The sequence below is a fragment of the Cebidichthys violaceus genome, unplaced genomic scaffold (genome assembly GCF_023349555.1).
Source record: "Cebidichthys violaceus isolate CVI_PGR_0920_01 unplaced genomic scaffold, fCebVio1.0.p SCAF_20, whole genome shotgun sequence".
NCBI lineage: Eukaryota > Metazoa > Chordata > Actinopteri > Perciformes > Stichaeidae > Cebidichthys > Cebidichthys violaceus.
In genome coordinates, this window is record NW_027176373.1 from 4,862,042 (window position 1) to 4,877,642 (window position 15,601).

The 15,601-nt window shown below is 41.6% G+C and overlaps 1 protein-coding gene across 4 annotated transcripts in view; it reads right to left on the minus strand.

The window, feature by feature from the left end:
* Positions 1-1,555: 1,555 nt before the first annotated feature.
* LOC137876312 (disks large homolog 4) overlaps positions 1,556-15,601 on the minus strand; it is a 61,988-nt gene continuing 47,942 nt past the window's right edge. For 3 of the 4 annotated variants that reach the window (XM_068715779.1, XM_068715778.1, XM_068715776.1), the window contains exons 7-22: positions 14,114-14,283; positions 13,781-13,917; positions 12,574-12,718; positions 11,985-12,120; positions 11,709-11,865; positions 11,468-11,570; positions 11,180-11,294; positions 8,001-8,192; positions 7,827-7,869; positions 7,704-7,731; positions 7,174-7,221; positions 6,955-7,056; positions 6,618-6,790; positions 6,229-6,341; positions 5,946-6,037; positions 1,556-5,044 (exon numbers count right to left, since the gene is read on the minus strand). In XM_068715779.1, coding sequence (XP_068571880.1) covers positions 4,938-5,044; positions 5,946-6,037; positions 6,229-6,341; positions 6,618-6,790; positions 6,955-7,056; positions 7,174-7,221; positions 7,704-7,731; positions 7,827-7,869; positions 8,001-8,192; positions 11,180-11,294; positions 11,468-11,570; positions 11,709-11,865; positions 11,985-12,120; positions 12,574-12,718; positions 13,781-13,917; positions 14,114-14,283 — 1,861 coding nt within the window. In that variant the 3' untranslated portion in view covers positions 1,556-4,937. The remainder of the gene's footprint in view (positions 5,045-5,945; positions 6,038-6,228; positions 6,342-6,617; positions 6,791-6,954; positions 7,057-7,173; positions 7,222-7,703; positions 7,732-7,826; positions 7,870-8,000; positions 8,193-11,179; positions 11,295-11,467; positions 11,571-11,708; positions 11,866-11,984; positions 12,121-12,573; positions 12,719-13,780; positions 13,918-14,113; positions 14,284-15,601) is intronic. The other variant, XM_068715777.1, reaches the window with a different exon arrangement.

The following is a 15,601-nucleotide window of genomic DNA, read 5'->3' on the forward strand; positions in this document are numbered from 1 at the left end:
CTAATTTCCCTCCAACGACTTCCTAATTTTCATCGTGTTTGGAGTGAAATTTGAATTACTGGCTTGATTATTCCATTTGGAGGCATTCATTCCTCGTTCCTCTTTAGTTTATAATGACTGTCCGCCCTGGCAGTGAAACAGAATGTTGGAAAGGGATCGTGCGTACATCTGTGACATACAGGGTTTCAAGATTTCCCCAAATATGAATCGCTTTAATGATTAAAAAGAGAGTTTATCCAGTGAGTCAGTTACTTAATTAGGAGGAAAATTCAAGTTCTAAATTTGAAGTAACCACATTGCTTTGGCGAATTTTTCAATAATACGTCTGTGAGGCATCTGTCTTGCTCTAGCATCCAACTGTGCATTCTCCCAGCAGCTTGTGGGTAAGATTCATTACATCCCTTGTACGGAGCAGACACCTGTTAATGGCTGAGAGGAGGATAACAGAAACATGCGGACGGGAGCAGCCTGATGGCTGTAAGGCCTTAGCTATGTACCAGTTGCAGGTTTAAATCCTGTTTATGGGCTTTGATGGATGTTCTCCCCTCTCTCTGTCAAATCCTTTCTATCACTTTCAGGTGTTACAATACAGCAGAGACCAGGCTGTGGTCGACCAGGTGATTGATGTTTTGAATTTCAGGAGTGAACCTCAGCTTCCCTCTACCCTGAACAAGTGGTTGAGAAAGTAAATAAATAGATAAATTAAACCCCATAATATACATATTTCTCACCTGTAAACCTATATTTAAGAGAGAAATAACTGCATTCTACACTGTCAGAGCTTATTCAGGCTCCTCATCAACACTATGTGATGGGTGCCCAGAGTAAGTTATTCAAACCCAGACTTTCTTATGCCTTCATCTGATATTTTTGTGAACCATTTGATACACATCCCCCTCAAAATTCAACCTAAAATGGTGGATTTACAGAGCATTTGAAATACAGTTATGTGTGTTTGGCTGTAAAGCGTGACTACATTTAGCACTGGTCTGTTCCTTAACAAATCACACTGCATAGTGGAGGGCTGTTTGACCGTTTGTCAATACACCATAACCATACAGCATCATTATGGTCAAATCGGTGTGTGGGGAAATACAAGTTCTAATGTTTCAGTTGGACTCATTTGTTCAATTTTCTTTACCTTTAAATCACAGATTTAAAAACTGTTCAGATGATAACAGGCCTGAGGCAAGCACAGGTATATATGACCCACACAGTGCGAATATCCGCCTGTTCACAAACACACACACACACACACACACACACACACACACACACACACACACACACACACTACAGCATGACATGCAATCAAATGAAAGGATCCTCATTGTGTGTTTTTCTAAAGAGAAAATGGTTCCCCTGATGAGGGAGGGGGAGGTTGAGCTACCGGCAAATAAGAGCATCTGAGAGCATCTGTAAGCAGCGCAAAATGGAGAATGAGTGCCCTCCCCTGGTCGTACTGTTGCTTTCTTGCAGCCTTCACCTGTGGAACTGTGACATATCAAATCATCAACCCAGACAAAAAAAACAAAAAACAAGGCTGCAGAGTCCATTTTCAGAAAGCATTTTTAAATTCATTTTATTATTTTATAGCTAATTTACAACAAGCGCTTCACTGAACTGGAACATTTTATTTTGCTTGATATTGTCATTGTTAAATATATTTTTCTGCATCAGTTGACTTTGTTGTAACTTCGTAATCAGTCTTTTCTGTAAAAATTCATATATTTTATAAGGAATATCACACTATGATACGGATGGCTGAGAGAGATATTATAAGAAATACATCGAACCCTCAAATAAAGAAATTGAAAACATATTATTTCATTCATGGATGTGTGTGTCAGGTGTTGTTGTTTCTGTGATTCTCTCAATGTGTAAATGTAAATGTATGTACTGATATCTTTGTGTGCGTGCGTGCGCATGTGTGTGTGTTTGTGTGTGTGTGCAGATGTTGTTTCTGTGTTTGAGCAGTTAAACTGGGCTGTGGCTCTGATGGATCCTGTACGCGCATCAATTCTGCAGTGTGCACGGCTAAATCTAAAGCCACACAGCACTCCAACATCTCTATTGTATTTACAGCATTTCTGGCCGAGACCCAAACGCTCTCTCAATGTGGAGGAAATAAAAATACAAAAAATATACAGACTTGAGAGGGAACCTGTGACAGATATAAATAAATAATAAACCAAAACTTGATACTTGTCATTCACGAGCCTCGGCTGTTCCACCTTGAGCTGAGAAAAGCAAGTGAGCAGAAATCAACAAACAATAAATATGAATGGTCACTTCCATCAATACTTCCACCTTCACTCTTATAATTCAGAACAAATTATAAGTAAATACAAACACATGCTCATAAAACCTTTGAGTCCTCGTTTTCTTGCCGATACCTGTAGCATATAATGCCGTCAGTGCAAACTTTATAAATACTGTTTAAATCTTAGACACACGTAAAACCATCTTAGTTGCATAACATCATAGCAGTATTGCACTACATCTTCATGTGCGTCTCACTCTCTCGCTCTGGCACACACACACACACATACGCACATCACCCATTAATGTATTATACATTATAACCACCAGTGGATGTTATAAAGGATAGATATTCTCATATAGTATCATTTATATTTTATACACAACACACGTTTTCTTGTCACCCGCACACACACACAAGCAGCAAACACACATATGCACGCGCACACAGTCACACACAGCTGCATTGTACATGTGTTTCAATTCGTTTTCGACGTACACGAGAACATATGTCTGTTCAAAGCTCTAGTGTGAGGTCTGCTTTACATTGAACGGTTCAGTTATTTCTGTGTGGATTTTTGCTGCGTTTTACAACAATAAAATGGGAACGTGAGTAAACTCAACAACCAAACTGCAATATTACCCAAAGGAACCAATGGAATATCGTTTGGAGATGTTGATTTTTACAGACTTAGTCCCGTTAGAAATTGTCATAAAAAAGATATATATTTATATTCATATTTATATTTATATATATTTATATATATATATATAGGCCATTTATTTGTTAGACATAACTTAGCTTTAATTTGTGTGGACACAAGAGGGAGAAAGAAGCAGAGAAAAAGTGGAAGAGAGAGTAAAAGAAGACCTATTCCTCCCACAAAGAGGAGTTTCCACTCACAGATCACACACAGAGACCCACACGCATACACACATACACACACACACACGCACACACACACACACACACACACACACACACACACACACACACACACACACACACACACACGCCATGGCTTTTACTGCGGCCACTGGAAACGGTGTGTACGTCTGCGGCTGAGGGATTCTTTTGGAAGAGTGATCAGTGAGTCGGCTGTGGTGCGATGAAGCTAACAGCTCTGCTGTTTGTGCCTAGAGAGATAACATTCATCCTGGATTCTGACTAGCAGGTCAGAACAGCCAGTCGCCCTGTAGAGGAGTGTGCTAGGTTACAGCTGAGGTTACAACTCTACGTGTGTGTGTGTATGTGTGCGTGCGTGCGTGCATGTGTGGATGGGTGTGAGAGTGTGTGGGTGCATGAGCGTGTGTGCGTCAGAGAGCAAGAGGCTCAACGTATGTCAGAGCATCTACTGCGCTCAGGTTTGGCCTCTCATGAACATATCTCATGACTGTGACGCTCTTCTCTTCTTCCTTCATGAGACATGCTAAAAAAACTCCTCCACAATAAGGAGGTGGAGAAGGAGAACACACCCCACTTACCTACTTTCTTTTTTAATCATTTTTTTCTTTCTTTTTTTTAAGTCAGATTTTTCCAAAGTTTTTGTCTAATGTCGCCATTGTCTTTGAGGATGCATGCACAAATTCAGCATATGAGTATTCTTTTTTTATCATTATAATTATTTGAACTGCCTTTAATAAATAATGCCTCGTAATATTCAACATGGGTGATTGAGCAAACGTCAGTCTTGGTCACTGAGGTGTTATTCTGAGTTCACACTCAGAACCAAAGAGGAGATTCACGAGAAAAAGGGACACTTTGCCGAGAAAAGACGCCTCATCAAGAGGGACTCAGCAGGATCTCGGCGCCCCGTTCTCAATCTTCCCCCTTTCCTGTCCTGAATCAAGGCAGAGCTGACAGGAGGAGGAGGACAGAAAGCCAGAAGGTGATATAAAAAGAGGGGCCAGAGTCTATTTGGGCGCCTTCATCTCAGACATAGGCGCGCGGAGGTGTTCAATGGGGGCGTGAGAGGTTGAGGTGGTCTTAATACTACCCCGGGGTCCGTCCCTACTGGGTCACCCTCTAGTCTCTTTCAAGCCGTGTTCAGACCTAATGTCTCGTGTCCAGACAGTGTTGAGATCCAGATGGACTGCAGTTCACACATGGCATCAGAATGCATCTGAAATCTCTCAAGTAATCGCTTGTGATTGGATTTCGCTTCACATTTGCTTTTATCTGTTGGGAAACTGCATCTAAACAGAGAAAAACACACATTACACACTACATTTTTTTTTTGACAACGCTAAATCAACTGCGTCCCCAGGTTTTTGGTGCAGTCACAGCTGTATTTGGAGTTGTCCACTTGTGGCCAAGATGCATTTTAATGCTGAGTGTGAACATGGCCTCGACACTAAGGCCTGCCTCATTAAAGTGGAATACTGACTATGTCTTTTCTCTCAGTCTCTTGCAGTCTAATTACACATCGCTGTGTTCACGTCTGTCTCAGAGTCTCTTTTTTTGGTGTCGTTCCTTGCCTCGCTGTGTCACTTCCTGTGTTTGTCTCTGTGTTTGTCTTAATATGCATTTGTCTCTCTGTGTCATTCTCAGTGATTGCCTAAGCACTGACTTTGCTGGAGGACAGACAGGCAGGCGAGGCTGGCTTGGCCATGAGGGTGAAGGGTGTTGTCGGTTGGTGGTTGTGAGAAAGAGGGTGGTTTGGACGGGTGCAGCATCACAGCCTCTCCCGGGTGGGGATCCAGATGTAAGGCCCTGATTGCTCCTCGATCACTGTCTTTACTTTGTGATAAACCTCTTCAAAGCTGTCCCCTTCCACGACAGCTGCAGCGGGACAAAGGATGTGTGAGGGAAGAGGAGAAAACAATGAGGGGTGGACAAAAACATGAGAAAGAGAGACAGTGGGAAGAAGGGGAAAATGGAGTCATTTGGAGGGAAAGAGAGAGAGGGACAAAAGAAAAGAAAGGATGTTTATCACATGTGTTTGCCAGACAATGAGAGGAATAATCAATTATGAATACATCTCTATGATCTGCGTACATTGTAGATATTGTGCGAACAACAGGCATATTTCCATTATGCATGTATTTCTACAATGTGTCCCACATATTTATACAGTCTTGTACATTTTCTAAAATGTCACATATGACAGCTGTTCACAATTTGAAGAATTAAATTGAAGACAGCGCCAGATTTGTGTGGAAATCTAACATCTATATTCTGTCGACCGCTGTGATTTGCCCTAAATGTGTCCCCTAAATGTTAAAATGCCCCGAGTCCTCCCAGAAGGCGTTCATTCTCTCGTTTAATGCATTCAGCTCTGCCAGGAACATGGAAAAATGAAGTTCATCTTTGTAGAGGAGGCTTCTTTATCATTGGCATTTGTTGTCATTAAACAATTAAAAAAAGAGAAAAAAAAATGATGAAGGGAAATGCACATATTATCATCCTCTGAAGTGTGCCAGCAATAAACCAAAAATATGGAGAACGTATAGTTTCAAAAATCTTGTATTCATGAGGATTTTTTTTGATAACCACTCCACATCAAACAGATTAGCATACAGCAGAGTGCAAACACGGGTGCAGCTCATTTTTACCATCTGACGCTGCCATAATCCTAACCAACATTATAGCGGTTTGCCAAAAGAGAAATCCCATGTTCAGTATGTACACATCATTTTTGTGTGTACATCATGTCATATAGAGAGAAATTCTTCACGCTTACCCGAGAAACACTCTAGGAAGTCTTGTTCTAGTTTGAGGGCTCGGTCCATTCCTTTCCTGGCCTGCTCCTCAGTCAGTCGAGTGTTGATCTCTCTGTTAACATCACACACACACACACACACACACACACACACACACACACACACACACACACACACACACACACACACACACACACACACACACAATCTTCATTCCAACACATACTTTCATGATGTGCAACATTTTTTATGTCTGTTCAACAAACATTGCAAATTGTAGGAGGACTTTTTTGAAGTACATACAGGACATTTTCCAGTGACTTGGGCCGGACAAAGATGGCGATGGGATGAAGCTGAGCTGCTTGTAGTCTGCGCACAGCGTTGGCCGATACGTCCAGGATGCAGTGTTTCCCCTGCTGCTTGTGCACACATGCAGGGAAATAAATTATAAGGGTGAATAAATACTAAGAGAAGTCATGAGAGGTTGTGCCTCTTTGCTAAAACTTTCTTTTTCACAATTGGAATTAAAAATACTTTCGATCACGTCATAAATTCATCTTATCTTGATATTCTTGTGCTTTATTCTAGTACACATAATTAGTAGAAGTAATTAAACCAATTGTTAAAAAGGATTGATATTATTTTTTATTGCCATTGATTCTTATTTCCTGGTACAACATGTTGCTGCGCACCTGCTCAGCCACCTCCCGGACACTCTGGACACTGGTGCCGTACAGGTGACTGTTGTACTGGCCCGCCTCGATGAACCGATGGCTCTGAATATCCTTCTCCATCTGTTCCCGTGACGACACAAAGTGATAGTCCCGTCCATCCACCTCATACTCCCTCTTGGGCCGTGTGGTGTCTGTCAGGGGACGAAAGAAACAGTAAAAAGCAGCACATACACTTTAATCTGTATTATGCAGACATCACCCTAAAATGGCTGCAGGTGGCAGCACCGACATGAAAACTCCAAAAAAAAACAAAAGCAACAGATCAGTCTCCATGACTGACAGTGTAATTACTTACGTGGGACACAAGATCCAAACTTATCAGGGAACTCAGACAACAGGTCGTCATTTATCCTGTCTTTCACAGGACCCAGTATGATGATGGGCCTCGCGTAATGAACTTAGCAAGACGGGAAAGAGAGAAGATTGTGAGTAGAAGCATTCAGAGAGAGGATACACAAACCGATATGGAATCTAATATAAAAGTCTTAAATAATGGACTTTTGTATGACCTTACCTTCCACTTGAGTGACGGTCTCATAACTTTGTGAGGTTTTATCTCTCCCTGGTGACAGAACATAGAAGCATTCAGGCACATTTCTTTTTTGCCAGTACAAATGACGTTTAGGCTCATGAGTCTGCATGTGTGTATCTGTTTGTAGTGATGCATTTTCAACTGTCACAGCTAATATCAGAAGTCGTTATTGACAATTAACAGTATACATGTGACTCTGTTGGAGGTGAGGTGTTCTTTGGGCAAAGTAAATGTGAATAAAAAATGCTTGTGTTGATATTTGACGGTGTTTGTAATGCCCACAAATTGGTGGTGGGGCATTTGGAGATTACAGATATGCTAAACAGTAAGGCAAAGGTAGGGAAGGGACTCTAGCTGCAGGTATTGACATCAAGTGTATGTAAATAAAATAGGGATATGTTTTTTGTGTATCCATCAGCAAATTGTGTGTCTGTGTTGCTGCCCATTACTACAGTGGTAAATGGTAGCTTGCAGTGTCAATAAACAGTACAATTATGCTTCATACTAATTACCTTGAGTCAAGCTGTCTCGACCATGGTCCTGCAACAGAAAGCACAGCAGAAATTCACACACTGGGAGACAGTTTGAGGGAACCAGCCACAAGTTATTCAAACAGCTCCGGTGAGTGAACTTACCCTCTCTTTGGTGTTAACACGAGACCACTCCTTTCTTTCCACCCTGCAGAGACGAGGAGGAAGAACTATTTAATTTTTGGAGACAGAACTATCAAGTGAGAAAAGTTTAGCCACGGTGTTTTGTAATTGTTGATGCACAATGAAAGATAAGTCAGACCTCCCACACTCACTCACAGGGAAAAGTCTGACCTGTGCTTGCTTGGGATGAAGCCGACCTCCTCGGCTTCGTTCTGGGGGCTGACCTTACGGGCTTGCCACCACTCCTCATCTCCGCAGTCCAACACATGCAGCACATCCCCAAACCTGAAGCCCAGCGCCTGACTGAGGAAGCCACAGTCCGCAGTCTTGTCATAGTCAAAAAGAGCCCTGAGGGAAGGAAGAACTCAAATCAGTCACTAAATAAATTTCAAATTATATTTAATCACTTGAACACCAAAATTAGGAATAGTTTTCTTACATTTTGCTTACGTGGCTTCATAATAACAACATTTTGTTTGAAAATAACAAGTACTTTAGGCCTGTATATTGCTTTTGAAAGTGTTTTTAGAGGGAAATATCCAAATACAAGATGCCATTTTATTAAGGCAAACGCATACTTATGGATGTTCATCTAATAGACGCACGGAGCAGTTTACCTTAATTAATCTTTACAGAAAATTCAACCACATTTCTGTGTAAATTGTCATAAACCAGACTGTATACAATATAATAATCTAATGCAATGCATATGGAGCATCATGCTCCATATGCATTGCAATAATATTTCAGGCCACCACATGGCACCACTGAGCGCTGTGCTTATGTGCATGACTGCAGTCGCTGAGCAAGGAAGAAATTCCACGCCATTTTGAATTTTAAACACGTTTTAAAAGAGTGAACTTGAGTGCTCATGCTCTCCGTAAGTTGTGTTTTTGTTACTTTACACACCCCTGACACTACCAGGAAGTCTCCTGATCTGTTGCTCAGAAGTTCACCTAGCTTCTAGTGGTTTATATGTCCATCCTTCATCTAAATAACTTTTTGTTTTGCACGGAATACCTGTAATGGGTGCTTCTGTCAGTCAGCCCCTCAGGACAATGACAGGTAGTTTAATGTCCTACAGTATACGCCAGCACGCGGGTACACACCTGGAGCCGCGCAAATGGGTTTTTTCTAATGCAAACAATTTACGTAGTAGTAGTGTCCCGCGGGAACGGTATTGTCGCGGCGGTGACGTACAGTAGGCCTGTATTAATCCGACCGCAAACAGTAGACACCATTATCTACTCGTGTTTGATTGAAATAATACAAATGAGAAGGAGTTGGGTCGAAGAAGTAGAAGAAGAAGAAGAAGAACGGACATGGCAGCGTCTCGAGGACGGCGGAAGTTTTTGGACTGAACCTATGACAACATGGCAGCGGGAGAACTCAGTGACATTATTTATTTGAATTGTCCTGTCATTGCTGCTGGTTGTTGATTCACACCTGGACCAGACGAGGACATTATTATCAGTGTACAGGACACCAAGTAAGAAGTTCTTCAAAAGGTAAGACGCACATTCCGTTTACTTGGATGTTTGCTATAACTGCGGCAGTGTTTTGGGGTTTGAACTGGTTGCACAGATTGTGTTGATTGTTATAAACACAGTTTCTGTGCATTAATCTCTCCTTATGACATTGTTTTCATGGACTTCATATCCTGTATTCTGTCGCTGGTTGGTTGGTGTCGCTGTTCGGGGTGCTGAAACAGCGGTGAGCCGCTCATATTGTTTATCTCACTGTATTTACACAACTCTGCACAAGTTAAGATGTGCATGGAATGATGCAGCCTTCTCTGCAGCGATTTGGCATTTCAACCTCACATGTACTTATACAAAGTATTATTTGACACATAATGATGTCTTTTCTTTGTATGTGACGATCAGGCGTTCTTAACCACAGCATGTGGTGAAGAGTGGTGGAGTACAGCACTTTATTTACTGTATTCAGGAATTTTCTTTTTGTGTAAATTGAATTTAACAGAAATGCAATGGCATTTTACTAGTATTTGCAGTAAATCTCGTATGGGAAGTGAATGTCTTACACAGTGCAACATGACATAGAGCCACATACTGTTGTTGTACATGGAGTCCTCAGTCTTTACTGTGTAGCATAGCAGTTTAGCTCTGATATATGCTTATCATATTATAGGACTGGGCAATACATTGATTTTAGATTGATATCGTAATATGAGACTAGATATCGTCTTAGATTTTGGATATTGTAATATCTTAATGTAGCATAAATTATATCTTTTCCTGGTTTTAAAGGCTGCATTACAGTAAAGTGATGTAATTTGCTGAACATACTAGCCTTTTCTAGCTTTTGTGTTCTCGTATTTCTCTTTACCACTTAGTCATTATGTCCACATTACTGATGATTATTTGACTTAAATACGTGTAAATATTTTGTAAAAGCACCAATATTCAACACTTCAATATCGTCTCAATATCAAGGTAATTGGTCAAATATATTGTAATATTTCATTTTTCTCCATATTGCCCAGTCCTACTTTTATGTTATGTTAATTTACGTTATGTCATTTTATTTCTCTGTTGTGGCTTTACACTCTCTGACTTGTGCTTGACTTGGTTGTGGCTCATTGCTGAGAATTGTCTGCTGAGGCTACAGTTAATCATTTCTTTCTAATAATCAAATTCCCTCCGGTGGTCATGACTCATATTTTCAATTTTGAAACTCAACATTTCAGCTATATAAAGGATTTGCAGTTACTTCATAATTTAAAAAACGACAGTTGGCATCATAGGAGCGCCTTAGTGGATGACTGGAGGGCTTTGCTCAAATTATGACTAAATATATAACGATGCCACAAAAGATTCAGTTTTGTAAGTGCACAGTAATCCATTCATGTCAAGTATAAATAGTAAATGGACTTGCATTTGCACAGCGCATTTCTAGTGTTCCGATCACTCAAAGCATTTCTAGTGTTCCGATCACTCAAAGCGCCGTACACTACATGTCAACATTCACCCATTCACACCCACATTCATACACTGATGGCAGAAGCTGCCATGCAAGGTGCCACCTGCCCATCAGGGTCTAAACTAATGCACACTCCGATGGCACAGCCTGATGGCACAGCCTTCAGGAGCAATTTGGGGTTCAATGTCTGGCCCAAGGACACTTCCACCGGGGGTCGAACTCCGAAGTCCTCTGGTTCTTAAAACAGCGGTGTTGATTGTAAGCTAGCTGGTGTGAGATTGCTGGTTACTCTTAACGAAACATATCACTGACATTTGTTTTGGCTAAATATCCTGAACATAATGTTGGCTGGCAGGTTCATTTGGATTCATTAGCATGGGACTGTGTGAGACCTGATGTAGAAGCCTCTCTTTGGGTTGCTCCTTAGCGTCGTGGTCCCAGAGCCCATACTGCTGTTCATCAGCTGTTCCCTCAAGTCGTGGATCTTAGCCTCAAAACGGCTGTACTCTGAAACAGAGAAACACAAACGCATAAAGACCTTTTGACCTACACTCAGTATTGATGTAATGCCAGTTGAATTTCTAATTAATCCGTTTAAGTTAAAAGTGTCTTGTGAGACACCATTCGGGACTGATTGACTAAAGAGATGTCTTTGTTATGCATGACAGTTGTGGCTTTACCGTCGGGTCTGTACTGAGCGATGATGGTCACTGTCTGGCCAGCGTTCTTCAGTGCTGCAGCCGCCTGTTCGTGTGTGGCCATACGCAGGTCCACGCCGTTCACCTGGCACACACACACACACACACACACACACACACACATACACAGCATGACTGTTAACAACCACGGCTAAAAATACCACTCGGTGCAACTGAGAATGCATTTAATGTGTGACTACTTTAGGAGGATAAAAGTCTTTACGCTGAGGATCTGATCGCCCTTGTGCAGCTCTCCGCTGAGGTCAGCTGGTCCCCCCGCCAGGATGAAAGAGATAAAGATACCCTCTCCGTCCTCTCCTCCAACAATGTTGAATCCCAAACCAGTGGAGCCTCGGTGGATCAAAACTCTGCGAGGCTCCCTGGAAGAGAGACGGAGGAAAGTCAATGTAAACACTACCACTACCACCAGTACAGCTAATCCTACTGCTCATAATACATCGGTGTACATTACACGTTTAGCTGAAGAATCATTGCTCACCTGGGGATGTCATCGTCTCCCATCATGCCATGCAGAACGGGAGAAAACCGACTGGGTGAGGTGGGAGTAAGGGCTTGTGGGTAATCTGACCCGAGATAGTTGGGGTGGCTGAGTTCAGTGTCCATATGGGAATATGCTGGAAAAATACACACAAAATCCAAAGCGGTATTATATATGGCTTTTTAACCAGATAAACACGTGGAATGTGATATTTTGTTGTTTGATAAATTCTCTGTAATCATCTCATAAAAGCCTAAAATGATTACTATGCACAGATTATTTTAATATAAGGGTTTATTTAATCAAGAGTCAGATTCAAGTCATGGACATTTATTGTGTTTTTGCGAGAAAAAGTAAAACAACCCTGAATCTGTACACCTCAGCTTTGCATTTTCACAGAACTTCCACAGTCATCTCTTGTGTTTTAGAAAGAACAATATATTCCCTCTACTAAATTAAATTTTTGTGGGTATACTTTCTTTAAAATACATCAATTCAAAGGCAGGACATTTGGTGACAACGTTTAACCGGTGTGATTATTAGCCTTTGCAACACACGGTGTAGATTTTCACACAGAAGAGCGGCTTACTGCTGGTGAGGTCAGGAGGGTTGTAGGAGTTGGTCAGGAACAGGTTGTTGGGCTTGGCCACCCTGAGGTACACCACCTCGGCTGTGTTCTTCAGAGCCCCCACCGCATCCTCGTGCATCACGTCCTCCAGACACACATTGTTCACCTGGTTGTTTACGACAAGCCAAACACAATCGACATCACCAACTGCAAACTACGGCTCAGTACATTTGTAATGTATGATAGTCGCTCTGCAGAGGAACTTAACGATCTTGACCAAACGACACCAACAGATCAAATTCTGATTGACATTTTGATCTAGATTTCATAATTATTTCTAAATTTCATCATTTGATTAGAGCTGCACCCTCTTAATGGATTAGTCAGCTACTTTTGGTCTTAGTCGACTAAGATTTCTTGAGTCGATTATTCATTTTTGATGCTCTTTTACGCTGAATGACTTATTTCCGAAAAACATCTCATCTCTGATATGTTAGTGTTGCTTTTGTGTGTCGAAAAAAAATCTGTTTTACAGAACCGTTGTTTAAATCAACAGTTTAGTTTTGTTTGAGCACAGCCCTACATTTTAGTAATGAAAGTAAAACTTATTTCATCATTTTCTAATGCTCGAACAACAAGCTTTAAACTGATTTGTTACGGCACACGGACCTAAATTTAAACCATACATAATGTACAATTAACTGTCTCTGCATGTTTCAAAAAAGAACATTATTACATATGACTTCATACAACCACTGGTGGCAAATGTATTTTTCAACGGATTCATAATGAGCAGAAGCATGTTGCCGAATCCCATTTAGAGGTAAAGCATTTTGCTCAGGCACCATTTAGCAGAGAAACCCAGCACCATTTTGAAGCTGCTGGTGTTGAGCTCGCCATCAGCTGCAGCTCTACACTCTCTCCGTTCTCCAGCAGGTGGCAGCAACACTGCTCGAGACTCATTGTGGCAACACTCCAGTTAAACATTTAAATCCCTTCCTACACAAATATTAACATATTAATGAAAGCAAGTTCAGGCCAGGAAAATTACAGCTGTAATTTATCTTGCCTCTTGATACGTCAATGCTGCTTGTACACACACACGTGTGTGCGCGTGTGTGTGTGTGTGTGTGTGTGTGTGTGTGTGGTGAGACTATGATGCTGTTAGTGACATGTGTACTATGTGTGGGCATATATCTCTAGTAGTCAGTCCATACGAATGACCAACCGCTAAGATCTTGTCCCCGATCTGCAGACGACAGTCTTTATGAGCCGCTCCGCCTTCAATGATCTTGGTGACATAGATACTGTTATCTCCTGGTATATGCTGGTTTCCCACCCCTCCAGCAATGCTGAAACCTAATCCTGAGAAAAGAGAGAGAGAGAGAGAGAGAGAGAGAGAGAGAGAGAGAGAGAGAGGCAAGGAGAGTGAGCAAAAGGAGGTATGGGTTAACCGAGCAGATTTACTAAATCCAGGGGGCACAGCTTAGCCGGGTATAAAGCATCTTTAAGCCCGCACAAAGGCGTTGATGCTGTACACCGGTCCACACTTCCACATTACCTTTAGGCCCTTTGATGAGTTTGATTTCAGTGACTTTCTCTGCTGCTGGTTTTCTGCGGAGAACGTAGAGGCGGACGATAGCACCTGCCTCCTTAAGGGCCTCCACAGCTTGGCTGTGTGTCACTTCCCTCACGTCGACATCATTCACAAATAGGATGCAGTCATTCACACTAAGAGAGAGAGGGAGAGACACAATACAGAATTAGTTTTTGTTTTGATGAGGTCAGGAACAGTCAACTATATCTCATCTACAGCTATTGGCTGTGTTAGGGATCCAGTTTCATCACGGACAGCTGCCCCCCCCCCCCCCAATTCTCAGTATCCAAGGTAGAAACCCTTCGGCATGACGTAGCACAAAGGTTAGCCGCGGTTTAGCTCTCTTTGCGTTAGCTGTTCCTGAAAATGATGAGTTGATAAACATGAAGAGTAAGTGACAGCCCTCCGTGCAGAAGAGAAGCTGATTTTCAAGCAAGAAGATTTTGATGAAATAGCTATTTTCAGACGCACACACTCCTTCCTCCAAGGGCGTAAAAAACTCTACTTATCACAGTTCCATTCATGTGTTGAAAATTGATTTTTACGGCCATGAAAATTATAGGGTGTAAAATTTTGTAAGACTGAAATAACTCTTGAGGGCTGCAAGAGGTTTAACAAATGAAGCTTAGCGAAAGTTCAATCAGGGAGACTATCTTCATGCTTGCTCTATTTATTTACATTCTCTCTCTCACTCACTCACTCACTCACTCACTCACTCACTCACTCACTCACTCACACCCTCCTCCCGCTTTCTTACCAATCCAATCCTCTCGTTGCTGTCAAACTTTAAAACCGTTCCTATCTCTGCTGCTCTCGGCTGTCATTTCAGTGCCCTTCTCCACCCCGTTCACCACCGAGCTCATCAAAAGTCCTGCTCAGCAACACATCCACCCAGATTTTAAGCCCGTTGTTCTACACCCTTCACCTCCACCGTCCCCTGTGTCTAGACTCCATCATGACATGACTTCCCTGATAAAAATGATGACTCTTCACATATTTCCTCAACTTTTCCTATTGAGCACACTATGTCAAATACATTCATTTAACTACTCTTAAGCCTCACTTAAGGATTCTACACTGACAAAGTCTGAGCTGCATATTGTTTGTGAGACAATATTATATATATGTAAATGTCATGCACTAACACGTTTTTTTTTTATGCTGGCAATTCTAGTGCAACTCCACCAGAGAGCATCCCTTTAAGGTGCCCTGTTTGTCTATGCCCATAGGGATTTACATACAACCTTTATTAAGCCATAAAGAACAATTTATGTACATACTGCATCAAATTATCCAAACCCGCACTATCAAACCACACTTCCATTAACCTCACAGAGTTCTTTCAAAGGTTATTCAAATAAATCCCAGCAGCCACTGAGTCACTTCATGTGGAAGATGGAAATAATGTTTTTTTGTGTATGAATCATCAAATTGAGTCTTCAAACTATCGGA